Source organism: Xiphias gladius, chromosome 3, assembly GCF_016859285.1.
Source record: "Xiphias gladius isolate SHS-SW01 ecotype Sanya breed wild chromosome 3, ASM1685928v1, whole genome shotgun sequence".
NCBI lineage: Eukaryota > Metazoa > Chordata > Actinopteri > Istiophoriformes > Xiphiidae > Xiphias > Xiphias gladius.
The window spans coordinates 518,010-544,620 of NC_053402.1; the positions used below are offsets into that span (position 1 = coordinate 518,010).

At 43.3% G+C, this 26,611-nt stretch overlaps 3 protein-coding genes across 3 annotated transcripts; 2 read left to right on the forward strand and 1 right to left on the reverse strand.

Moving 5' to 3' along the window:
• Positions 1–965: 965 nt before the first annotated feature.
• Positions 966–5,936, forward strand: dnase1 (deoxyribonuclease I). The gene is made up of 8 exons (XM_040123794.1): positions 966–1,103; positions 1,749–1,837; positions 2,024–2,110; positions 2,598–2,713; positions 4,520–4,632; positions 4,767–4,921; positions 4,998–5,091; positions 5,871–5,936. The coding sequence occupies exons 1-8, from the start codon at positions 966–968 to the stop codon at positions 5,934–5,936; spliced, it is 858 nt and encodes a 285-aa protein (XP_039979728.1).
• A 518-nt stretch (positions 5,937–6,454) lies between these two features.
• Positions 6,455–12,316, reverse strand: eci1 (enoyl-CoA delta isomerase 1). Its single transcript, XM_040124349.1, has 7 exons — positions 12,274–12,316; positions 10,683–10,808; positions 9,203–9,330; positions 8,755–8,901; positions 8,449–8,570; positions 8,117–8,295; positions 6,455–7,390 (listed from the first exon to the last, which is right to left on the reverse strand). Exons 1-7 carry the CDS (start codon positions 12,314–12,316, stop codon positions 7,224–7,226), a joined length of 912 nt encoding a protein of 303 aa, XP_039980283.1. The 3' UTR covers positions 6,455–7,223.
• A 2,844-nt stretch (positions 12,317–15,160) lies between these two features.
• Positions 15,161–21,721, forward strand: LOC120783444 (growth hormone secretagogue receptor type 1-like). The gene is made up of 5 exons (XM_040116475.1): positions 15,161–15,296; positions 16,341–16,516; positions 19,341–20,196; positions 20,760–20,855; positions 21,531–21,721. Exons 1-5 carry the CDS (start codon positions 15,161–15,163, stop codon positions 21,719–21,721), a joined length of 1,455 nt encoding a protein of 484 aa, XP_039972409.1.
• The last annotated feature ends 4,890 nt before the right edge of the window (positions 21,722–26,611 follow it).

A 26,611-nucleotide genomic window follows, 5' to 3' on the forward strand; every position in this document is an offset into this window, starting at 1 on the left:
TTTGCTAGAAATTTGGTCTAAGTCTTAGCATGAACGGCTCCCTGCGGGCTTTGGCAACATTTGGACCTAAAATCTACATTACAAGCTCATTCTGATTAAAAACTCTTATTAGATATTTTATATTTTCACTCCAACCATATTTCAGGTTTTCCAGGCAGAAGCAGGATCAGTACGTGCATCTCCTAAATGAGAGTGTAGTGCGAAAGGCAAAGAATGTGCCCAACAAGCCCAACAAACAACAACCAATCATTACAGCTATCCTACCAAAACTACATGTAAATACATAATCATTCATAATATTCAACATCAGATGAAGATGGAAGACGTGTACGTTAGGTCATATCGTCTGGTTTAGGCGCATCTGCATTTGTTTTTTAAAAGTGTGAGCACATGGGAACCGGTTCCCTTCTACCAAAGGCCCGTACGCTACAGATGGGTCCAAGGATAACTAGTCGTCCACACACCAAGTGGGACGTGCATGTGTTTGGCCAGAAAAAGACCCGGCTGCCCCTAAAATGCAGCTTTTCTCGTGAAACCGGGTGGGCTGGAATGTAATCTGGCTTTAACTGAAAACCACCACAGTCTTTTGTGCATGTCAGTCGTACCATTGACCACTGAAGAATAACTCTTTCTAAAGATCCTTTTAACTAGCAGCGGACTACAAGACTGAACAATACGTGGTGACAAGGAGAGATGCTGCTCAAGAGTAAATCTAACTGACTTGATCCAGTTCTGAGCTTTGCACTATTATCTGATCTTTTTCTCTTTACAATCATATATCGATTTTGATATGTCGAAACTCATATTTCTTAAATTGAACCAGTCACGCACAATTTGCAGTCAACTCCTAATACGCTGGTGGACTCATGACAATGAGAAACCGCGCAGACTGCTGGCTCTTCTGCAGAGATATGAAAGGAAGATTTCTTTAAAACGTGTAACATGTCTGACCTCTTTGGCCCAGGATGCGTTCGATGTGTGCTCTGGGTCTCTTCTTTGCCCTGCTGCATCTGTCAACCTCTCTGCTGCTGGGAGCCTTCAACTTCAAGTCATTTGGAGACAAGAAAGCCTCCAACACCACTCTGATGAACATCATCAGCACGGTCTGAAAGTCCTGCATCCAGTATTCCTTATTACTCATAATACTTTTGAAATATAAATGTAATACAGATATAAAATCTACTTGGAAGCAGTTATCACAGTGGACCTCCCTTCTACTGTAATGAGTTGGTAGCATGTAATAAATGTAGGCATGACTTTAAATTCAGTTACTATACTGTTCAGAGGAATTTGGATTTTAAAGGGGCGTTCCAGCAATTTTAGGGTTCCACATTCATAAAGTTGGGGACTCACAAGAGATACAGTTAGGAGTTGAGGAATATCGGCCATGTTTATTCATAGCCGCTCATTTCCAGAGGCTCAACCAATAGCATCTTTTCTTTAGACCCTCCATGACTGGTGAATGACCACACTTTTCAAATTCTCGGTCCCCAGTTTGTAACCCTGATGGCACCGCTGTGACGTCATCAGGGTTAGCCCCACAGAAGACATTATAACTGCTCTCAGCTGCTGAGTAGTACTGTAGTACTCCTCGTGACTAGTGAGCTGCCTGTGATGTGTAAAATTAGTGGAGTGCCCCTTTACTACCTAGAAGGCTATGTCGGTTCCTTACGTAACACAAAAAAGGCACTATGCTACAAGAACTAATGCAGATGTGCGATGTTGTGTGCTTTCTGGGTGTGTTACAGATTGTCCACCGCTATGACATCATTCTGATCCAGGAGGTCAGAGATAGCGATCTGTCAGCAACCAAAAAACTCATGCAGCATGTCAACAGGTCAGACACGCCTCATAAAAAGAATATACAACGTTATTACACACACACGTGTGAGGCCAACATATGGTGGCCTTGTGTTGAAATGTGTAGAAAGCTCATAAACTCACATCATGGTGTATCTTCATCGATACCATTTACTGTATCTGTGTGTGTGTGTGTGTGTGTGTGTGTGTGTATTTTTCCCAGAGGTCCTTCTCAGTTCAGGTACAGCCACATTGTAAGCGAGCCTCTGGGTCGCGGGTCCTATAAGGAGAGATACCTCTTCCTCTACAGGTACAGAAAGAGGCAAAAGCAAGTCCATTACAACGGTAAAATCCTCTATTGAGATCCCGGCAAACAGAAACAGAAATTTTTCAGCTGTAAAGTTTCATTTAATTCCACTCGGCGCAGTGTCTTTGTCTCCTTCCTTGTCCTGAGCAGGGACAGAAAACTAGAGGATCCTACACTTATGTAAAAGTAGCCGAACAGCAATGTTCACATTCTCCATGATAAGTATATGTACTGCATTCAAAATATTACTGAAGTAAAAGTACAAAAAGTATTAACAACACGTGCTGTAAGTGTCAAAACTATACATCCAGGATAATGTAACAGTAATATTGTTAAAAATGACATTATAAGATTATTATTGTTGATGCATGAAAATTCAAGAAGCATTTTGATGTGGTTTCTGGTCCAGGTGGAGCTGATTTTAACCACTATGAATGAGTTGGTAACCACAGTAAGACAGATGTGATTCAGAGGCTTCTTCTTTCTCCAGAGAACACACAGTGTCCGTGGCTAAGAACTACACCTACAGCGACGGCTGCGAGCCCTGTGGGACAGACACCTTCAGCAGAGAGCCCTTTGTTGTCATGTTCTCCTCCAGATATACCGGTAGGCAAGCACAAAGAGTAGCGCTGCTTTTCCACTATCGGACAGCAGCGATGTGATTCTCTCTTCTATCGACTGTAAACAAAGCCTCAGACTTGTGTTAGATGGGAATCAGAGGTCATATGTTCTGTTGGTGACCAGTGCACCTTTAAAGACCAACATAACCTGCCTTTCAATTCAATTCTTCTCACCACCAGTGGTGGAATAACTACTCAGATCCTTTCCAAACTGTAAGACACATTCCCAAGACAAAAAATACACTATTACAGGTAAAAGTCCTGCATTCAAAATCGTTCTCAAATAAAGTATGGAAGTATTATCGGCAAAATATACTTTATGTATCAAAAGTAAAAGGGCTCAAATGAAAAATGTCCCCTGTGACTGATACACAGTGGTTTCAGAAAGTATTCAGACCCCTTCACTCTGTAGTGTTATACATTTAACTGTAAATGGATAAAATTTACAAATTCATTCAAAAGGAAAAACCTGAAATATCACATTGACATAAGTATTCAGACCCTTTACTCAGTACCTTGTAGAAGCCCCTTTGGCAGCAGGTACAGCCTCCAGTCTTCTTGGTTTAGTCTCTAGAAGCTTCGCTCACCTGGATTTGGACAGTTTATCTCATTCTTCCTGGCAGATCCTCTCAGGCTCCGTCAGATGGGATGGGAAGCATCTGTTAACTGCCATCTTCGGGTCTCTTTACAGATATTGGGGGGCTTAAGTCTGGGCTCTGGTTGAGTCACTCAAGGACAGAGACTTGTCCCGAAGCCACTCCAGGGTTGTATTGGCCGTATGCTTCGGGTCACTGTGGTGCTGAAACGGATCGACCGTGCTTCACCGTAGGGATGGATAAGTGTTCATCACCTGGTGTTCACCAGACGTGGTGTTTGGAGTTCTGCTCAAAGGGTTCAGTTTTTGTCTCATCAGACCGGAGAATCTTTTCCTTCTCATACTTTCAGAGTCCTTTAAATGCTGTTAGGCGAACTCCAGGCAGGCTATCCACCTTTACTCAAAGCTGCTTCCGTCTTGCTGTTCTACCATAAAGACCAGATTGATGGAGTGCTGCTGAGATGTTGCTCTTCCTGCAGGTTCTCCCATCTCTGTAGTGGACTTCTGAAGCTGAAGTTAGAATGACTCTTGGGTTCTTCTTACCGGGTTAATCCGTTTGGCCGGTTGTCCAACTCTAGGAAGAGTCCTGGTGGTTCCCAACTTATTGAGGCCACTGTGCTCCTAGGAACACTCAGAGCTTTAGAGATGGTTTCATACCCTTCCCTTGATCAATCCCTCCCCACTGTTTTATCTCCAGGTCTGCAGAGTTCATTGGACTTCATGGCTTAGTTTTTGTCCTCAAGGCAGTAAAAATTGTGAGATCTTACATACACAGATGTGAGCCTATCTAAACTATGGCCAGTCAATTCAAGTTGCCTCAGGTGGACTCCGGTCCAGTTCTAGACACATTTCAAGGATAATTAAAGCAAACAGGAAGCACCTGACCACAGTTTGGAGCCAGAGCAAAGGGTCTGAAATTTCAGTTTTTGATTTTTAACAAATTTTTATAAAATTCTAAAAACACTTTTCAATTTGTCATTATTGGTTATTGAGTGTAGATTGGTGGGAAAAATAGCAGTTTTATCCATTTAAATTAAAAATCTACAACACCATAAAGTGAAGGGGTCTGAATATTTCTGTCTGACATTATTTGATTGTTAAGCCACATTTTACTGTTGTAACTGCACCAGGTTGGAGCGAGTTTCAACTACTTTATGGTACACGCAGTTAGCCTCATCCTTCCCTCCTGTTTTGCAGCTGTGAAGACCTTTGCTCTCATCCCCCAGCACACGTCTCCAGACTACGCAGTGAAGGAAGTGAATGCTCTCTATGATGTGGTGGCCGATGTGCGCACTCGCTGGAACACCAATGTGAATACTCTCTTCAAGTCTACAAATACCCAAATAAAAAACTCTATTATTTAGTGGAAAAGTGTGAAAAAGGAGGACTGCAAAGGATAAATTTAGTCAAATATGAAGTGAGGTTATTCGCACTCTCCCCACAGGACATTGTTCTGCTGGGGGACTTCAACATGGGCTGCAGTTATGTAACAGGCTCCGACTGGCAGCAGATCCGTCTCTTCACAGATAAGAGCTTCCACTGGCTCATCACCAACGAGGCTGACACCACGGTGTCACACACTAACTGCCCTTACGACAGGTGTACACACACACACTGGCACTCGCACGCAAACGCAGACACCCGCTCTTAATCACAGTGTATTCTGCACTTGCAGGATTGTGGTCACCTCTGACATGATGAGGGGAGTAGTGCGCAGCAGTGCTGCGGTTTACAACTACATGCTGGACCTGAATCTCAGCCACAAACTGGTAAAAACCAAATCTAGCCTTAATCTTGCTTTATAACACAATTCTCCTCGCTTGAAGGTACAAAGAGAGCTCAGTGTGTAAAGAGTAACCTAACACTAGCTGAACAGCGTACTCAGGGTGTGGTCAGTGCCTGGTGACATCACTGTTGGCTGTGGTTACAGGTGTGACAGACTGAACAAGGAGGTGTCAGTGGAACTCTGCTTTTCATCTTGGTGTTACTCTTTAAAGGATTAGTTCAACATTTTGGGAAATGTTTACTCTATACAAAAACTGAAGTGTAAAACAACCATCAGCCATTTTGCAGGAGGGTTATGTGCTTTTTCTCGCCTCTAAGCGGTTGCCAGGCAACCAGCAAAACTCAAGAAAGCTAGTGGTCCTAGCCGAGTCATTTTTACACCTCAGTCTTTGTGCAGAGCCATACCGGCAGCCATGCATGTTCCAGCCCATTAACTACAAATCACATATATTTCAGTATTTCTGACTATTGTTTAAAAACATACTTTAGCAGGCAAGCAAAAATGATTATGGTATGCTTTGGGAAAAGGATCAATGGTGATACTAATTGTACAGTTTGTAGTTGATGGACTAAAAAACAATTAAAACCTTCAGTATACGATATATAGCTCTTGAGTGATGCCTGTGAAGAGGGTATTTTTTACAGTACATACATAAAGCACACTGTACAAGTGAAACAACACCTGTTTCCTGTGTAAACTATGCCAAACTGGTCCAACAACAAATTGCGCTGCAAGGAAACAATGTTTTCTGTATCCACTCAGGCATTGGCTGTCAGTGACCATTTCCCTGTGGAGGTGAAGCTGATTGGTCAGGCTCCCGCTGCCTGAATCATGGAGGAGGTCTCGCCGACCACAAAGCCAGGAATTACAGGACAAAATAAACAGATCTGCCATATTATGTCACTGCAAACTGGCTTCTTGAAACATGCATGAGAAAGAATTAAAAAAAAAATTTATTTATTTTGGAAACTGCTTTTTCCTGAAGAATCATGTCATGTTTACCCTGAGTAACTGGGAGGACGAGTGAAGAGAGGCACTGCTGTTGTCACTTTTCATCGTTTCAGTGAGGTCGAGCAAAAGTCCATTCACCTTTTTTATATTAGGCAGTGACAAAAGTTTCAGTGATGAAACTCAAAGCCTTGGAACATAAAACTGAGGCTATGTGGATATTAACAGTCCGTCTCTGTTGGTTCCCAACCAAAAGTACTGTTATATTGTCAAGATTGTGGGTGTAAAAGCAAGACTTTGATTATTTTCCTCTTTCTTTATGTTGTTTTAAGATTCCTGAGATAAATTACTGCCAAAAAGTAAAAGTGTGAATATGACCATTTAATCACAACATTCAATCCATTGGCCACATGAATTCACCCGTTTATTCACAGAGAACAGTCAGAAAAATTGAACGTACACAAAACTGTTAAAGAGATGACAGAGGCTTCGCCCACTGTGGGCTTCTCAAACATCATTACTGTACCATGACACTGGAACAAAGTATCTCTACACTTGAAAACGTGAATAATGCTGCTGGGACATAAAGCTTTAGTCTCAGAGACTTAAAACCCTTTTATGGAGTTCTCTTTTTATAATGAGTCAGCTGGAAACAAGAAGTCAGATGAGCATAAGGCTGCTAGCAGCACATGGTTTTGTTTACTTAGTTGTCTATTCATAGGTTTGTCCATTGTTTCAAAAATTTAAAAAAACGAATGCAAATTAAGCTTGTCAGGCGTAGCGACAGTTGAGCCCAGGGCGTAGTGTCCGATCAATTTAAATTATTTACTGTCCTCAAAATAACTGCAAAGTTTGAAACTAAATAATACTTTCTTGATGTACCTTTTTACCTAAACTACTTATAAAGTTGACCAGAAAAACAGTATTGGTCACTGAATCACTAGTGTCAATCCTGGGGATGTGTCCCCTGAGCTAGCTAGGTTACTGTCTGGCGTCAGAGGATCGTGCAGTGTTACGGCACGTGGCTCTTTAGCTGGTTGAACGCTGTTGTGAAGGTGAGCTGCTGAAAGCTGTATTTGAGGATCTCAGCATAATCAACGCCAATGACCGCATGACACCGAAGGCATGTGTGATGTGTGTGTCATCTCATATGCTCCTCTCGCACTTCTAGCCCTTTCTCTTTTTAAGCATCTCCAGATACATGTGGAGCGACTTCTGAATGGAGTCTTTGGTGATAAAGCTGACAAAGTACTGGATGTCGGCCTCCCTGTTGGATGTGAGCTTGTCGACGGTTGGCTTCCTCATCATGGACTTGGTGATCTGTCTGGCGTGGTCTGTAAAGTGAACAGATCAACAGTTAGCGCACTCACTCCAGAAGTGGAGTTAGGTCTCCATTGGGCTTTAAATGAATTCTGGATGGTCCTCAGGGACATGACTCACTACAATAATTACTAAAGTTTTGAGTACTCGTGTAATAATGTCGTACTGACTACTGAGGGGGTTGGTAATGGCCCCTTCCTTACTTCCAATGCCCTACCTCCAAGCCTATTTACTCCCATTTTATGTACGCAACTACAGTGATTGACTATTGCGCTTCCAGCGCTGTTTAAACGCAGCTGACCTCATTCACAATTGCGCCTGAAAACGTGCTGTGTAAACACAGACAGTGGACTGAAACTGCCGCTCTGCTTACAAGCCGCCTTTGCTACGCAGCTTGTGTATACACCGTGTAAACCTCCTTCAAGATACACTCTGTCTACGGCTTAGATTTAAAAATACATCCGTCTGAAGTTCGCCCCTCTTTTTAGGATTAGACGTTTCCTGATTTTGGTGACTCCTTGTTATAGTATCAACCCGTATCTGACACGATACTGTAAGACTGATGGACACTTGATGACAATGTCCGAGTCGAAATTAAGGTGGCCACCAGCTGCAGGTGGACCAGCCAGTTCTGCAATATGATCATAACAATTGACATTATGGATGTTTCTTCATTTGATTATGTTACAGTATGTTGTGACATAAACCTCCTATTTTTGTGGCGTTGACGTGTCATGTACCTGGGATAGCCAACCACTTGGTCATGCTCTGTGTGGCTGTGGTGAGGACCTGGTCTTCAGGTACCAGCTGGTCCACGAGTCCTATCTTCAGGGCCTCAGAAGGGCTGTAGAGCAGTCCCAACGCCAGGGCGATCTCTGTGGTTCGATGGCCCACTGTGTTTATCATAGTGTCCTTAAACCTGCAGACAGCAGCGGGAATTGTTAACTACAATGACAGAACGGTGCAGGGCCTGAGCAAAAACAAACTGTACATACTAATGTTATCATCATCATCGGCATAACCACTGCTAGCACCGCAATTGTCACAGGGGTTGTCGTGGATAATTGCTTACCAAAAAGGGGCTACGATGCCGAGCTGTGTCTCATTAAGGCCAATGCGGTAACGAGGGTCGTCCGCCATTATTCTGTAGTCGCACGTCAGACACATCAGACAGCCACCCGCAGGACTGGAACCCTGTGGAGGGAGTGATGAGGTAGGCCAAGAGGTAATCTGCGAGATGCTTGATTTTCCTATTTTGCCGTTATCCTGGTTTTCAAGTGCCTACTGGTGTAGTGCTTCTGCACTGCTCTGCTCTTGTATCCCTGTGTGATACAGGGACAGAATGGAGGTGGAGGTGGGGGTTGCGTTTTATACGTACATTGATTGCAGCTATGGTGACCATGTTGGAGCTATACAGTTTCAGCCACATCTCCTGAACGGCTTTCCAGAACTCTCCACAGTGCTCAGGACTCTTCCCGTACATCTCCATAATGTCCAGCCCGGCTGAGAACACCTTGGGCTGGCTCTGGATAGAAGCAAAACAAACAAAACGAACAAACACAAACACACACACACACGGTAAACATTCAGTTTGTACTGCCACTTTTAAAAACCGTCGCACACTTCGGCAGTGACGGTGCTGGCCACACTGATTAAATAACACTCTAAACTTGAAAACGTATTTTCCACAGTGCATTTACAAGCATTTTTATCATGCAAGGTATCTGCCCTTGAACTAAATTGTAATACAAGCACAAAGTCAAAAGACACATCCTAAACCTCCTGGACAGGGTTCTGCTGCTGCAGTCGACGAGGTCGCACCGTACCGAGGTGATGATGAGGCCTCGGCAGCTCCTATCCATCTCCAGCTTCTCCACGCTGATGCAGAACTCTGTTAGGAAATCTAAACTGAGGCTGTTGACAGGAGGACTCTGCAGGTTCATTACCGCCACACCTACAAAGAGACAGAGATTCCGATCTTTTACCTGAATACTACTGACTCATCCCAAAATGAAAGGAAATTATGTGAAAGGGTAAAAATGTTTCAATAAAGATGACATGGAAAGTTGGAAGCCCCTACCGCAGGCAGCAGACGTGAGCTGCTCTGAACCCAATAGTCACTTAACGCTTCTTGGGGGGATCCGATAGATATCCAGTCACAAAAGGTATCTTTACCCAAAAAGCACTGAAGATTGCTCAAACCACGTCCCGCGGTGAGACACGTTCTATCCAGACGTTGAAAAGGTATAAATTCATCCATCTCTCTAAGATGGATGCACAATCTCTACCCCGAGCTAGTGAAACTATGTCTGGAAGCGCTCTGTGGAAATTGCCTGGATCCGTCTCCGGGGGTAACGGCAGCGGAAGTAGCACTGAAATAGCTGTCGTAACCCCCCTCGTTTGAGAGATAGGAAAAATGTGGCTCGGGCTGTTGCAACACTTATGATCGTACAGAAGATGCTCCAATCCGATGTAGCGTTTTTCTGATCCCTGGTGAGTTCAGTCCCTCACAGATCTGTATGGTTGAGGGATTAGCGTGAGACGATAAACCGTTTGTCTCACTCGTAGGCCATGAATACGATTCATTCGTGTGTTTGTGTTAGCTTATGGGTAGTTGTTAGATAGACAGCCAAACCATTATTGTTGTAACTAAACGGAAAACTGCATTAGCTATTTGCCTTCTGGTGTTTTCTGCAGTTACCAAACAGCTTTAGATGCAGATTTGTGATCGGGCTGACCAATATGAGCGCTGAAGGGTAAATGAAAGTGTCTTTAATAGCATCTGGATTTTATCTGGATACGAGACGCTTGAAATGACAAATGTGAGTGTGGGTTGGACAAGCACACGAGCAAAAATTCAAATCTTCAGTGATGTACACAACAAACACAAAGTTCAACTCAATTCACAGAGCGTCAAACCAGACAGCTCCTTCAACAAAACGGTAGATACACTTCCTACTCGTGTCGTACGACTCACATCCATGGTGACCAATGGGAACCAGTTTAGAAGCATCCCTGTTAGTTGACTGGCCACAGTCTATTAGAAGCCACATGATTGTTTGGGCTTCTGTGAGATCTTGCCCAGACGGGCTCGTCTTCAAGCTGCATTATTATTATTATCATCATCATCATCATCAGTTTCGGACTGTTTACCAGCAGAAATCACAGCATGCACTCTATTCCTTCTATGTGGATAATGGAGCACAGCAGCAATTTCTGGGGTTTTAAAATGAGAGCGAGCGAGCGAGCGACAGACTGATGGCAAGAAAGGGAAGTGGTGGGGGGTAATGATGGCAGAATCTTTACCTGTGCTCTGGTCAAAATCCACTTTGATCTTAGGTGAGGTGGAGTTGTTCCTCCTCTGAGAGACAGTGACGGGAGGCACACACATTCTGACATGACTGCTGCAGGTGGACAGCTGGGAGAGAAGACCTGCACAGACAGACAGACACAGCGTCAGTGTCTGTGAAAAAAGTAGTACTTGTCTACTTTTCATCGCTCAGAAAAAATCATCACACACATGATATGTGCCATCAACATGTTTTATTTTTACAAATCAGAAAATCACAACTAAAATAAACTTTGTTTTGGGATCACAGCCTTATTATTACAATGTTTCTAATGCTTTTGATTATTGTAATATATAAATATTATGTTATCTATGCTGTGCCTCAATGTGGTCCCTTCCCGGCATAATTTATCAAACTTCATGGAATTACACATTAAAATGCTCTAAAGACCAATTTAGAAATAAAAATGTCGGTCTTAGCTGAATGTGAGAAATAAAACAACTATCTAGCTACGTAGTGAGAATAAAACCCCAAAAAACAAAGACCCATACAAACCATAGGCTAAAACAAACGTATTTCGAGTTATACAGTACTGTAAATTAGGGCCACGAATGAGGATTAATTTCATCGTCAATTATTCTACCCATTATTTTCTTGATTAAGTGATTGTTTGGTGGGAAAAATGTAATAAAATAGTTTTAAAAATATCCACGGCAGGCTATGTATTCAAGCTGCTTGTTTTTCTCTGACCAAGAGTCAGAAACCTGAAGATATTCAATTTACAGTGATATAAGAGAGAGAAAAGCAGCAGGTCTTCACAACTGAGGGGATCACACTAGGGAGACTTTGGTATTTTTGACTGATTACGGACTTCAGTGAATAACCAGATTACTTTTCCGTCGATCAGCTAATCGTTCAATCTCTCCTGTACACATCTCTTCAAATAACATAGTCAGTCATGGAGGCCAATGACCATTTCCACAGTTCCTTCAGAGCATGTCTCGACAGGTGAGCTCTCACCTCCGGGTCCTGACCAGGAGAGCGGGACTCAAAGTGAACCCAGAATGCTAGGTTTGGTCTCAAACCCTGTCAAAACCAAGGGACACCAATGACGGTGGTAACTCATTGGTCTGTGGCTGACTGGAAGTAATAGTGCCCGCCTCAAATACCACATTAAATATCGTTGCAAGAAGAAACGGTCACCTCCAAAACATCGAACTGGATGCTGAGATATTCTTTAACATGTCACACACATTAGAGGCTCGTCTGAATTATTCCCTTACGCGTTCAAATCATCCATAAGCCGACGCGACATGGTTTGATAATGAGTGGAAACTGTAGGTGCACAAGCTGAGCTTGAGGTTTGTGTTTAACTCTTGATCCCCAGGAGCCCAGCGGTGTCCTGGACGCGACCTTTGTCCCAGTTTCTGCAGAGCGCAAACTCAGCTCAGCTCACACTGCTAACACTGCTAACACTGCTAATAACCGTCGGTGAGCTGGCAGTTGTTACTCTGAAGAAACCCAGCTTCAACCCTCGTCAAAAATCGGTGCAGACTGCACCAAGCCGCCAGGCCTCACAGCGCCTACAGGTACACATGCAGACATACCTGACACACCGCCCTTCGCTCTCAAAGCGGCTCTCAATGCCATTTTGTCCGGCTCAGACTATGTACGGAGACGGAGAGCTGGCACTTCCGCTATGGAAAAAAACTCGCTTCCGGAAACCCGGTTCTCTGAGTAGAATGAGCGAGATGTGTCGCTGTGGGGATACGCCCCCTCGCCTATTCACAGAAGCACTTACACCATTACTCCATTACGCCTCTAGTGAGGCAGCGTCACTTGCCATTCAAATGAGCAGCACGTCTCTCCCGGCTTCACCTCAACAGCAGGAAGGAGAGACATCTCACTCTAGCTACTCAGAGACCAGGGACATGGAAGCAACCTAGAGTTCTCGGTCATAGCATGAGCGAGATGCGTCGCTATGGGTGTTGGAAACTCCCGTATTGCCTGACAAGCTTATCTCAAACAACTGACCTCCAGCGCCCTTCTCACACCTAGGTGTGTGGATGAGGCAGGTCCAGCGAGGAAGCCACATTCAGGACAGTGTGAGCGATGATCGGGGAAGTGACACCAAACTTGTGAGGGGCAGCGACCAGCTAGCTGCAGAGCCCCTTAAACAGGGTCCAAGAGGTCACGAGACCTCTGGTAAAATGAGCCCACAACCCAGCTGGAGCCTGAAGGCCCAAGCTGGAGTAGGCCAAAGTAATATCGTCCAGGATGAGAAAGCCTTTGTGGGGCGTTGGGCTTCCCCCATTGGGGCTCCTGTCAATTAAGTCCTTATCAGTGTTAATAACCCGGTAGTTTTCAACTTAAACCACTCACCGGCCAAGCCCACTGGGCGTGGCGCTCCAGGTGGGGTTGAAATATCTGAGCGTGCATCCAAAAGAGAAGGACCCTGCGCAGTGGGAGAAGCCACGGGCAACTTCACTTCCACCAACCAGTGCATAAGACGGCCAGTAAGGAACTATTACTGCATGTTCCATCAAATAAATTCACTATAGTTCTTACATTAAGATGGCGAATTCCCAGTTCACAGAGTTTCCTGTTCATATTTGTTTCAATCTATAATTACATGCTCTATTGACTTCTCTACCTGGGACTTATCACATAGACCAGTTGGATGCCTACCAGTAATCTTTCGTGTGCTCTATCTTTCAAAATGTTGAATTGGTTTTGAAACCTTCTTTTTGTCTCAGTGTTCCACTGCTCTCACTCTGACGATACATCGGGGGCAATTTGGGATTCAGTATCTTGCCCAAGGACCCTTCGACAAGTGGACTAGAGGAACCGGGGATGGAACCACCAACCTTCCGGTTAGTGGACGACCTGCTCGACCTCCTGACCCACAGCCGCCCTGGATATAATTTCACAGCCAAATCAGTCCATTAAAATAGAATCAGCACAATCAGATTATCCACTCGAGGAGGCGAATGTTCTGCATAGAGTTCAGCTTTGGTAAATTTTAAATTTGCACTGCTGACCAATATCTTGACGGTGGTGACATTTGAGAGTCCAAAAATGGAAGACGCTATCGTAATCTACTTTTATTCAACCTCCTCTGTCAGACAGAACACTGATCCACATAAGAGCAGTGTTTTACAGACAGCTATGATTCAGGAGCAGATAATACAAATACATCTTTTGAATAAATCGTGTGAACTCACTGCCCCATTAGTGATCGAAGCTAACGAGCTAAACTAAAGAGCGAATGAGCTTAATGACTGACTGGTAGCAAGATTTTCAGCTCGGAGAGTTTTATTCTCCCTCTTCAATAACTTTTTATTGAGCGAAATGGTCTGTAATGGTAAACAAAATGCCAAGCGGGAGTAAACAGATCAGTATAGAGAAAATAAAGAGGCTCCAGGAGCTACTGTAACTAACTAGTGCTAGCCTGGTTGGGCCGGCTTGCAATATAACAGTTACTTCGCTAGCTAAAGCAGTTCACCACTAGCCCTTCAAGTATAGGTGCTATGTCACCAAGCTTCCATTTCAACACATTTCGCATGGATGAGCGAATGCTGCTTTGCTTTAACCAATTCACGACCCCTCGGATTTATAGTGTGACCCTTTAAGGGGACCGATCTCCTGCTTGGGAACCACTGGATAAAGAGAGAGAGAGAGAGAGAGAGAGAGAGAGAGAGAGGGTGGGTGGGGGGGTCATACTGTACATGAGTAAGTCAAAGCACAAGTGTGTGTCTGCAACAGAGATACACCAGGCACTGAAGCTGAATCGGTGAGTGTATAATTTTACCTAAAGTTAAAGCAAACATGTTTTGTGTGTGTGTGTGTGTGTGTGTGTGTGTGTGTGTCTAATTATTTGTCACTATTAATACTAACCCTATTTTTTAGGTGTAGGCTTTTTTTGTGGATGCAAAAAGGATATGTAGACTTTTTAATTGGTTCATTTTCAATGTTATTAATGGTGTCAGTTAGTTAAATAGTTAGGAAGGTTTATTAAACCTTTGATTGAAGGACCTTACCTGTGTTGATATTGAATATTTGTGCCCACATATGTATACATGAGTTTTCTCCGTTCTAATAAAGATGGATCTTGTATGGATTTTTGGTGGACAGGCGTAAACATGGGCATATAGTGTGCGATTTTAATACTGAGTTTAACTGTCTCAAAGAACACACCCTATATGCGTGTGTAATTGCATGTCTTTACACATATATGTAGCGTTTACAGTATATTACATGCATTTTTATGGGTGATTTCTCTTAAATGTGTTCCTATGTGTTTTTTTTCTTTTGTTCCGAGTAGACAACACTTTTCCACCCTGACGGTCCCCTTCAGTGTTAGCTGCGATCGAGCGCCATAGGAAATCCATCGGTGTGCGTCACCTCTGCACCTCGTAACCTGGGGGACGGACGCCTCTCCCCCGCCGCTTTCTCTGCTGGCACTTTTTGTGTCCAGCCCCACCCTGCGCCATCATGGATCTCATGGAGTTGGGAGACATGGGCAGTGGCTGTGAAGATAAAAACTGTGGCCTTGCATCGGGTTTCATGGAAGACTGCTCCAACCAAGAGTGCCAGTGGGAGGAACCTATGTTTGGACTGATTGAGTTGGGTGGGTAAAAAACAACAAGGGTAGTGATGCCAATGCATGACTTTTTAGAACTGGAGATTTGAAGCTGCAGTAGGCAGTTTTTTGTGAAAACAAAACAAAACAGAACAACAAGACAACAACTTCAACTTTTATCTTGTTTGACTGAAAGAAAGGGTAATATAATTCCATATCTTTTTCCTTTTACAGTTGAATTTAAGCAAATAGTTCAATAACTTGGGAATAAGAAGAATAACAATTTCTTGCTGAGATACCACTCTCATATCTTTACAAAGCTAACGCCAGCAGCTGCTTACCTTAGCTTAGCGTAAAGACTGTAAACATGGGGAAACAGCTAGCCTGGCTCTGTCCAAAGGTCACAAAATCTGCCTACCAGCACCCTAAAGCTCAGTAATTAACATATCTCGTTTGTTGAGCACTTAACCTGCATTAAAATCATGACATCCCATTTTTAGACCAAATGAAACAGTTTTGTTATCTTTTGGCAGAGACAGGCTAGCGGTTTCCCGCCTGTTTACAGTCTTCATGCTAAGCTAACTAGCTGCTGGTTGGAGCTTCATATTTACTGTTTTTAATGATATTAATATTTAAAATAGGGCAAATTCCCAAAATGTTGAACAATTACTCTAATAGGCCTGTGCTCAAGTAATGTGTTATAAGTTTCTAAAAATCTAAAGTTTCTAAAAAGTTTCTAAAAATTTTAGAAACTGGAAAAAAGGAAAAAAGTTAAAAACAAAAAAAAAGTTGAAAACAAAAACAAAAAAAAAACAAAAAAAAAAGCAGTACAGGAGTGGTAGCTTTTAAAATAGTTTTTTTCACATTTACCATACAGATGTTAGAGTGGTATCAATCATCTCATCTAACTCTTGGCAAGAAACTATTCCTTTAAGAATTCACAAGCTAACTGTGCTAGTAATCATTGGTACATGGTGTAGTGTTTTAGTGAAATACTATGATTTCTGTGAACTAAAATTCAAAATTTTTTTCATGTCTGAAATAAGAACGATGGGGTTCTAATTAAAAACATATCGATATTTCGTTTTCTAGTGTGTGTGACTGCGATTTACATTCCACTGATGATCTTTGGCCTTTTTGGAAATATACTAACGATTCTGGTGGTTTGGCTACGTCCACACATGAGAAGCTCTACCTACCTGTACCTGAGCAGCATGGCAGTTAGTGATCTGTTGATACTCCTACTGCTCCCTCTGGATCTATATAAGGTACAGTCACACACACACACACACATACAGAAGGTGCAAATTTTATTTCATGCATTTTGCTGCAATACACTGTCTGATTTGACCAGATACTGATGTTTTGGCTCAAGGTGCAGGCACATCAGAGATTGCAGGCCCTTGATTTGAATGAAGAAAGGGGCATGATGCATTTGCTTACTGTTGAGAACAGTGGTATAAACGAGCCCTCGATGCCTTCCCCTCAGGGGAATCCCTGCTGCAAAATTAAGTTTTCTTCTCTTACACTCAGAAGTCATGTCATACGCAGAGTGTTCTTACATCATTCTTTCTTCGTCATTTCCTTTGCACAACAGAAATGGAAGATCAAATGATGTTTCAGTAAAAATAACAATAAATGACAATAGCAGCACTGTATTTCATTGTTAAGAGTTATTTTTATAATATGTAATTCTTCATTTTTCAGCTGTTATTGTGACCTCACCAAAAAGCAGTGACTGACCCATCAGTCCTGTCAACATAATTTTCAGTCCACGAGCTGAGTATTGATCCCATTTAATGCCATTTGTTGATGTTTTTCTGATGCTCTTATTCTTAATTCTTCACACCTGGCTAGGCTGTTTTTCCTGCCACAACCCAAGGCCTATTTGAAAAAATTAGAAATCTGCCTACCAGCACCCTAAAGCTCAGTAATTAACATGTTATATCTCGTTTGTTTAGCACTTAACCTGCATTAAAATCACGACATCCCATTTTTAGACCAAATGAAACAGTTTTGTTATCTTTAGACAGGCTAGCGGTTTCCCGCCTGTTTACAGTCTTCATGCTAAGCTAACTAGCTGCTGGTTGGAGCTTCATATTTACTGTTTTTAATGATATTAATATTAAAAGTAGGGCAATTTTCCAAAATGTTGAACAATTACTTTAATAGGCCTGTGCTCAAGTAATGTGTTACTGCAAAATCTTAGATTTTGAGTCAGAGGTGTAGAACTAGGCTACTACTCAGACTCTGCCCCTAGGATCTGTAAAGTGGCAAGTGGTGACACAGTTGTGCCGTATTACTAAGTGCAGAAGGGAAGTGAAGAGGGCCATATTTAAATGACTTTCGCTGTTTTAGAATCCTTGTTTGTGTATCTGCTTGCTGTAAAGCTGACCTGGGGCCTGTACCGTGAAGATTAGTGGGTTATCCTGTTATCTTTGGGCTTAACTCAAATTTTCTGGTATCACAGAGCTGATCCAATTTTAACCAGAGTGGATCACCATGGTAACCAATGCTGCCTGGCCGACGTGCTTCGCAGCAGGTTAACGTCAGGATCGGATCAAAACCTGTCAACAGCCTGACTACTGACCAATCAGATCACTGGAAAAACTGAATCATCATTCCTACAGGATCCTGACACGGACAAAAGAGTTTAGAATATAAAAAATAGTTTAGAAAGCTTTGTTTTAAAACAGAGCTTTCTAACAAACGGAAGGACGGTTTACTACAATAAATAAATACAACTTCCCCTTTACGTCAACAGTGAGAACCAGCCAGTCACAAGAGGTACACAGCGATCAGTCAGTCAGTCAGTTGTTTATAGGAATGGCCTGCTGTTGCGGTCTAGCCAAAGAAAAAAGAACAATAAGCCTTTCTTTTGACCGGTTCTTGGAAAGGAAAGGAGCCATATGATCTGGCTCCCTTGAAAGAGCTGTAATTCCCATCACCACTGTGAGTATATCACACTTTCATCCGATATCATGTGATATCATGTTGCTCTGTGAGAGCCAGACTCAGTTGAACTCTTTGTGGTACAGGCCCGAGTGGGGCATGGGGTTTAGACTATAAAGTGTTTGGATAACAAGCCTAAGAGTTTGAAGCCGCACTAGTGGCTGTCTGACGCTGTACTTGGGATCAGTGGTGCTTTGAGCTAAATGCTAACGTCATCCTGCTAATATTCTCAGAGTGATAATGCTAGTATGCTAATATTTGGTAATTAGCACTAAACACCAAGTACGGCGGAGGCTGATAGGAATGTTATCAGTTTTTCAGATATTTGGTTGTAAAATAAAGCATGGGGCAAAAGGAAATTTGACCTGATGATGGTGCTAGATTAAACTTCAGGAGATTAAATTCAATTCAATTTACTTTTATTTATATAGCACCAGATCTTAACAGAGGTCATCTCAGGGTACTTTCCATATAGAGCAGGTCTAGACCATACTCTTTATAGTTATATTTACAGAGACCCAACATCCCCCCATGAGCAAGCACTTGGTGACAGCAGAAAGAAAAAAATTCCCTTTAACAGGCAGAAACCTTGAATAGCAGATTTCATGGTAATATATCCAATATTTATCAAAGTAAATCACTAAAAAACAAAAAGTTAAAAAAAGTCAGAGGATCACCACATGAATTAGAATTCACCCTGGGCAGAAAATGAAAGTGTGTGCCAAATTTCGTGGCAATTCATCGCATACTTGTCAAGACATTTCTTTCTGAACCACAAATGTATACCACATGGTGACGCTGGATAAAAAGCCAGGCTTTCCACCCAAATCATTAGGAAGCACTGTTTGGGAACGATGGATGTCTGTACAACACTTTTGCCAATCCATCTTGTACATGTCAAGCTATTTCACTGAATAAGTGAAAAATTTGTTTCTTGGCAAAATCCACTGTCTCACTGTAAAACATTGCTGTTCTTGTCTGAAATGTATTCTGAAATGCATTCATAATTGGTTTGTAGATTGAGAATGTGCTTTTTAAACAAGGACCATTAACACCTGTGACAGTTGTGTTTTCATGGGACAGAATAAAGGTGAAAATGAAGATGTCGTCAGGGTAAAATGATTGTTCTGTCTCTCCCAGCTCTGGAGGCCCAGACCCTGGCCCTTAGGAGACCTTGCCTGTAAGCTGACCATGTTCCTCTCAGAATGCTGCACCTTCTGTACCATCCTCCACATCACCTTCCTCTCCCTGGAGAGGTACCTGGCGGTCTGCTGGCCAATCACAGCCAAGACCCTGGTGACACGGCGCAGAACCAGGGCTCTCATTGGCTGCCTCTGGCTGGGTGCAGCCGTCAGTGCAGCACCAGTGCTGGTCATGGTTGGAGTGGAGGACGTTGGGGGAGAGGAACTAGGATGGAGAGAGGATGGAGGGTGGACAGGCAGGGAAGGAGAACAGGGAGAACTTATGACAGATGGAGGGAAAGGAGGAAGTGGATGGATGACCTCGATGGATGGAAGATTAGAGGAAATAAAGTGGGAAGAAAAAGAGACAAAAGGATGGGGTGAAAGAGTTGGAGAGTTAAATTGGTTTGAAGAGAAAGGAGAAAGGAAACTGGGAATAGGACAAAAAGACGAGAGGAAACAAGGAGATGGAGGAGAAATGAAAGATGAAAACCAAGCAGATGAGGGCGGAGGCGGAGAAGAAGGAAAGATGGAAGTTGAGGGAGCAAATAAAATGAAAGAAGATGAGGGAGGAGGAAGGGAAGGGGGTGTCAATGGAGGTGACGGAGGAGAGATGGACAAGACAGAGTGCCGCTGTACGCACTATGCCGTCTCCTCTGGCCTGCTGTCGGCCATGATGATTCTCTCCAACTTGTACTTCCTGATACCAGTCTGCATCCTGGGACTGGTCTACAGCCTGATTGGACGGACACTGTGGCTCCGTCCACAAAGCAGCCGCAAAGACCAGAGTCACCGGCACACTGTCAAAATGCTGGGTGAGGAACACACACATGCCAACACACACTCCCTGGTAACGTCGTTATTGTAACAAGAACATACAGACACTAGACTAAACAACATAGACTCATTTGGCTAGTGGGGTGCTGCACGTGCGCCCTCTGTTGACTGGCTGCCACTGCTGACAAAGCTGAAGTTAGCCTGTTAATATAGGAACCGTTTGAACTGAAGGGTCAAGCGGGTAAAATGGAAAATGAATGACACATCCCACCTGACACTTGATCAAAATGGTGTTAAAATGATGCAAACTGGGAGTATTTTAAATTATGTTTTGCAAAAATTATGTAATAAAGCAGGAATTTGAGGATGTTACTGCATTTACAAAGGAGTGACACTCGTGTTTAAAATATCATTTGTCCCCCCAAAAATGTGATGTAACTGTAATCCAGAACAGTGCTGGGAGACTACTTAATGACCATGGTAGCATCTGTGTTAATAGTGGAAGAGACGTCTTTCACTACCTTCAGGTACTGACGATTCTAATGTCGTCTTCCTGTGTGTTTCTCCCCACCATGCCCCTCCGTCTCTTCACCTCCTCCAGGAGTGATTGTCTTGGCGTTTGTCCTGTGCTGGCTGCCCTTCCATGTTGGTCGGACCATATTCTCTCTTTCTCTGGGCACCACTGCTAACAGACAGGAAACGAACATGGACACAAACTCACACTTAGACATTAACACACTTTCTGATGGCACAGACAGAGATATCAGCATGTACACTGTTACCAAACCCTGGACTGGAAAATTGTCTACACACGCTCACACGGGGAGGGATGAAATATTCTGTAACATCTGTGCAGAAACCAAAGTCAAAATCACACATGGAGTGGACACACATTTGGCAGACACAGAGACTGAAATGCCCGCTGACATGGGCGCACGTTCTGATTATATGAGCACAGACAAACGCTTATTCTCTCTTGTCATATCACACACCAGAGGGCAACACATAAACAACGGCACGAGCAGACAGAATTTGGACCCTAGCATTGAAGTGGACACACATACAGCTACACGCACTGAAACGCACAGCGATCCAGCACATATTGATACACAACTGGGCAAATATGGAGACAGTGGAAACACAAACAGGCAACTGCATAACAGCACAAACACTGGTACACGTAACAAGCAAAAAGGGACATCTGTTTGCCTGAACTCACAAGATGACCAACTCAGTCACACACACACCGCTGCAGGCACAAACACATATGGTGTGGCACCCACCGACCTATACAATGGGGACGCGCACAACGACACGCGCTTCAACAGTACATTCGCACACCCTGACACACACTTGTATTTTTTATATTATCTGTCTCAGTATTTCAACCTGGTGTCCTCAGTCCTGTTCTACCTCAGTGCTGCTGTCAACCCTTTACTGTACAACCTGATGTCTGCCAGATATAGGCACGCTGTACACAGCCTCATACACACACACTCTCAAACACAGACTCACCGACTGCGCTCTACACTCATGGCACGACACTCCACGACCACTTTGTAAGGGAAATACTGCACGCGCAGAGGTGGATGCACACACGGCATGCAGAAAACGGGAATTGAACACACTGCAGCAATTTTTTTTTAAATGGAACAACGTCTCGGTAATGGCAAAAAAGGTATTTAGTGGACATTAGTGGTACTGCAAAGACCATGACCACAGAAATCACAGAATACTAACATATTTAATATGTTAGTATTTTCATATATTCAAAGAGTTTAATGTATAGATCAAAAAGGGCAGACTGAGTTTGTCGGTTAATTGATGCTTTTCTGCTGATGTTACCTACATTACTGATGTATAGAGCATCAGAAAATATGAATAACTATAACTACTGTTCAATTCAATCTATTACAAGACCTGAGAATTAACTTGGAGCTAACATCAGGTTAGTTTTTTTTTTGTTGGTTTTGAATTTTGGCGGTAGGGCTACCCTGTTACTTATAGTTGGGCCATGGGCTGTGCCTTCAAAGTACAGCAGCCATTATGACTTGTGAAACTCAGATGTGACCAGTAACATTAATAATGGCTGGATTCCACTTTGGTGTGCCAGTGACTGGGTCCAGGTGTTATGCAGTCTGACAGTCTGGTTTACTGGTGCCAATAAATGGAACATTTATTTGAGATATTCCTGTGCTTTTCCTGCTGTGGCACAATGTCAGTGAAAAGTCTGGCAGCGTTGCTAACTTACAGGATAAGTCTGGATTTTTTTAAAGCTTACTGTGATTATTCTTCATGTCTGTACTGGGTGTGAAGCACCAGGCATTTTCACAGAAGACATTTTGACATGTCACAGCAGAAGCAGCGCAGGTGTAAATAATGAAATTACATGAGGCTGCTTGGGGTTCAGGGTCCTGGCATTGAGCATGCTGGCTTGCTGGCCATGAAGGGATTCCTGTCTCAGCCCCGTTTATGTTGGCCGTCCTGCCGACTTGTTCCAGGATCCACCTGCTCACCTGTTTCCCACTCCCAGTCACTGGAGCGTCCCTGCCTACCTACACGCCTGTTCCTCACTTTCCTCATTTGCTTCCCTGTATTTACCCCAGCCCTAGTTGTCAGATTGCTGTGTATGTGTCAGAGTGTGTCTCTTTGGGCTGTTTATGCTCTGGGCTCTCGTTCTCGTTACCTTGCCCGCTGTCACTGTTTCTGTACTGGTTAGCTTGGCTCTGTCTGCCTGCCTGTCCACCCGTCTGTCTGTAAGCCTGGTCTTCATCGCTTGTTCTATTCAAGTAACTTCACTGCACCAGCCTGCCTGTGTGTCAGTGCTTGGGCCCTCCTTTCCTGTGCTCCTTCCACCGGCCGTGACACTGCCATGGCTTAATGGGCAGTGTTGAGCAGTTATGTATTATTTATTAATGCCAGGACCCCAACACATTACTCAGTAATATAATTATTTTTTTAGTAACATGTGGGGCGAGAGATGGCAATGTGAGGTTTAGTAGTTACACTACAGTTACTAATACTAGTAATGCTCGCGTACCGGCGTGGTCTGGGACACGCTAGCTCGGCACAGGGGCTGGAGGTGTCGGGAGGCAGATAGCCTCTATAACAGCTGAAGAAATTAGCCAGCCAGTAACTTTTCTTTACGTGTTGTGTATTGGTTAGCTGGTTTGCTCACGTTGGCCGTTCATAAGCCTACATTCGGGATCACACATGGGACATGTGTGAATCTCGTGGCTTCAGCGCAAGGACGGGACTTTTGGAGTGCTGTGTGCCGCCGCCGGGGCAAACGCCAAGCTAGCTGTTGATGGTCAGTAAATACCCCCAGAATGTAGAATGGCTGCTTGTTAAACCACAATGTCTTGTTTTCCATTTCAACGTGGCCACACTATCACTGTCAAACAATTTATTTGGAGTTGTGTTACTTGGCAAATGTAAGCCCAACATTCCCACCCTTTGAGCTCTGTTTTCAGTCTCAACCAACCCCTGAGGGGGAATGTCTCTTTCCGTAGCTGCGAAACGCTCCGCTGTGTCCACCAGCTAGCCGCCGCCCGTGTCTAGCTGCTGTTTGCTGCTGAGCAGGTAGTGGACAGTGAGAGCAGTGAGTGAACCACCACAGTAAAGTTGTGGGCTGGACAGCAAAACATTGAGCTGAAAGTCGTGATAAAGCTCCAGAGCTGAGCAGCACATTCAGGTGAGAATTCTCTGTAGGTTTATCAATACGTGTGACGCCTTTCACGATGTCAAACTGTTTTCACATTGTTATTATAACAATATTGTTTACAGCCGATTTAAGTAAAGAATATGAGACGTGTGGGTGTGGAGCCTTGACAAAGCTGGGCTGAATAGTGAAAGTAATGTAACCAGTAATGTAACTAATTACTTTAGGGGATGACTAACTAGTAAAGTAATGTAATTAGTTTGATAATATACCGTATATTGATTTCATTTTTCAAATAACCTGCCAAACACTTACCTGGCAACTTGAATAGGACAGAGTCATTGTTAATGTTTTTAACAACAGTAACTTTGCTTTTGCTTCCACGACGAGTCTCAAAGTCTGCTGGGAAAAGGGGCCTCTCCCTTCACAGCGTGACTCCACTGTAAAAGATAGGGGACAAAATCCAGTCCTCGTTTTGTGTAAAAATGAATATGGAAGTTCAGCTGAAGCTAGTTAGGAAGATACCTTCCTTTAGTACAAAATGCACTCTTCGTGTTTCCCTTGTCGGTATTTTCTCGCCGAGCCATAGGCAGAGGGATACATCTTGGTTGCCTGTAGGTTTATTGGACAAAACACCTGAAATATACCTACAATCACACATGACTGTCAGTACAAACCCATTTGATTTGGCTATCTCGAACTTCTGGAGCCTCCCATTACCTTCAGCTGAACTTAAAAATGCATTTTTGCAGAACGAGGCGCCTGGATTCTGCTCTTCATTTCCTACACCGTAGTCACAGCAGAACTGGGTCATATCACAGCCAGTATGTACAGGAGGACTGATTACAACAACCGCCAACACTCTCATGTATGGCATCTGAATATTGTAGGATTAGGAAAAAAATACAAAACCCAGCCAAACATGGGCTAAAAATCACCATAATTTCTGTAAACATACGGTATCACACATTGCAGAGTTATTTTAGCTCAGTGAGAATCTGATAGCTTCATGTTACTTCAGTTAGGGCTAGGTAATTTTGAGGGCTGTGTGTCTATTTTAAATGCGGTACTTTCCTAAATACATATATCTACATACAAGACACTTTTTGTGTACATAAGTTTGATTACAGTAACGCTGGCCTGCTCAAATTATGTGTGCACATCCACAGAGGCACAAGCACACACACGTGGCACAGGGCTGTTATTTTGATTCATGTAGTTTCATACCGGCTGATGTGTTTTGATGTAATATATATGACATTACGTGTACTGACGTGTCAGACACTAACATAAATGCCTTTATTTGATTCACGGTTGAGGTTCACCTCTGCGAAGGAGGTTATGTTTTCACCCATGTTAGTCTCCGTCTGTCAGCAGGAAACGCTTCAGAATGGATTTCCTTCAGTTCGCTGGACACGCTGGCCTCGGGCTAAGGGACAAGTGATTTGATTGTGTCCGTAAGGTCCAGGCCATCTCTGCCATGAGATCAGGTCTTTTTTCCAGAACCATGTATTTATATTGATTCCGAATCATAAATGTTGTAAAAATGAATGTTTAAAATTTGAAATATATGTCTCTGCAGTTCACTCAGACTGTGCAATATCATAAATCTATGTCTCCCTCTGTTTTAGTATTTATGCGTCTAGTGTCTCATATCTTGGTTGACTGACAATATGGCCCGTATTGTAGTTACTGTGCGACTGATAATACGGCATTTTACTTTGTAACTAGAAGATCAGCCATAATTAATGTTTTGCTTGTCTTTGACACATGAAAGCATTTCATATAAGATATATAACTGTTTCTGTTAATTTTTGGTTATGTTTATTAAGTAGGCTGGAGGCTTTGCTTGATACGGTATGTATGTGTATAAAATGCTGGCAGACCTAGCAGAAGCTTTGTCTCACGTCTTCTGTCAACAGGTGCACTTGAACACACTGCATGACCCACAGCTGACAGCCGGCACAACACTGGAGTGTTTAAATGTCGGAAGAGAGAGACGGATTTTATGGTTACGGGTTGTAGAGTGATGCCTTTATTCCTCCTGACAAAACCTAAAAAAATCATTTTTCTCTGTCTACACCGGTGTTCCAAACACACACAATACTTTTCTATTAACATACAACATAGATGTCAGGCAGCACTCCTTATATTTCAAACATTTTAAAAAGAGTTCAGCGCTCGTCCCTGCTTCACATCAGGAGAGCTGCCAACTGAGACTTTCCCACTGCCGGCCACTGAGCAGCTCTGCCGGAGCAGGTGAGGAGGTTCTGCGTCTCGCTTAAGGGTTGAGCTAAATGGTAGCTGAGAAAGGGAAAAGCACCATCACCTTTCGCCAGGTGGGACAGGAGTTAGCAGTCAAGAGCTCATTTATTACCAGCTGTGACGGTGTGGCTGGTATTCTTCTTCACCTTGTGAGTCTGTGTGTGTGTGTGTGTGTGTGTGTGTGTGTGTCATCATGGCTAAATGAGGCCCTGGAGACACCTAGTGTACCGGGAACTACCACAGAGGAGGTTTTGAGGACTTTTGCAGGTGTTTATCTGCCTGTCTGTCTGTCTGCGGACGGTTGTCGTCACCCCAATAGCATCACAACTGTAAAAGCTACAGTCACCAAACTTTACAAGTGTGTAGTTGAGATCAACATGAAGGCTGAATTCAAAGATGGGTGTGGACCGAACCGTGACCACTGGTCGGTACGTCAAGATGTTGAGAGAAGGTCTCCAGTTTCATTTGACATTGTTGCCTCAGTGACCGTTTACGATGCTCAGGATGTAAAACTAAGTGGACATCTG

Coding starts and splice junctions, on each gene's coding strand:
- eci1 (XM_040124349.1), bottom strand. CDS start 12,316: ATGGCATTGAGAGCCGCTTTGAGAGCGAAGGGCGGTGTGTCAG. Junction 8,902..9,202: donor GAGGCCTCATCATCACCTCG/GTACGGTGCGAC, acceptor GCTTCTATCCAG/AGCCAGCCCAAGGTGTTCTC. Junction 8,571..8,754: donor TCACCATAGCTGCAATCAAT/GTACGTATAAAA, acceptor CTCCCTCCACAG/GGTTCCAGTCCTGCGGGTGG.
- LOC120783444 (XM_040116475.1), top strand. CDS start 15,161: ATGGATCTCATGGAGTTGGGAGACATGGGCAGTGGCTGTGAAGATAAA. Junction 16,517..19,340: donor TCCCTCTGGATCTATATAAG/GTACAGTCACAC, acceptor TGTCTCTCCCAG/CTCTGGAGGCCCAGACCCTG. Junction 20,856..21,530: donor CACCACTGCTAACAGACAGG/AAACGAACATGG, acceptor TTTTATATTATC/TGTCTCAGTATTTCAACCTG.
- dnase1 (XM_040123794.1), top strand. CDS start 966: ATGCGTTCGATGTGTGCTCTGGGTCTCTTCTTTGCCCTGCTGCATCTG. Junction 1,838..2,023: donor CTCATGCAGCATGTCAACAG/GTCAGACACGCC, acceptor TATTTTTCCCAG/AGGTCCTTCTCAGTTCAGGT. Junction 5,092..5,870: donor TGAATCTCAGCCACAAACTG/GTAAAAACCAAA, acceptor GTATCCACTCAG/GCATTGGCTGTCAGTGACCA.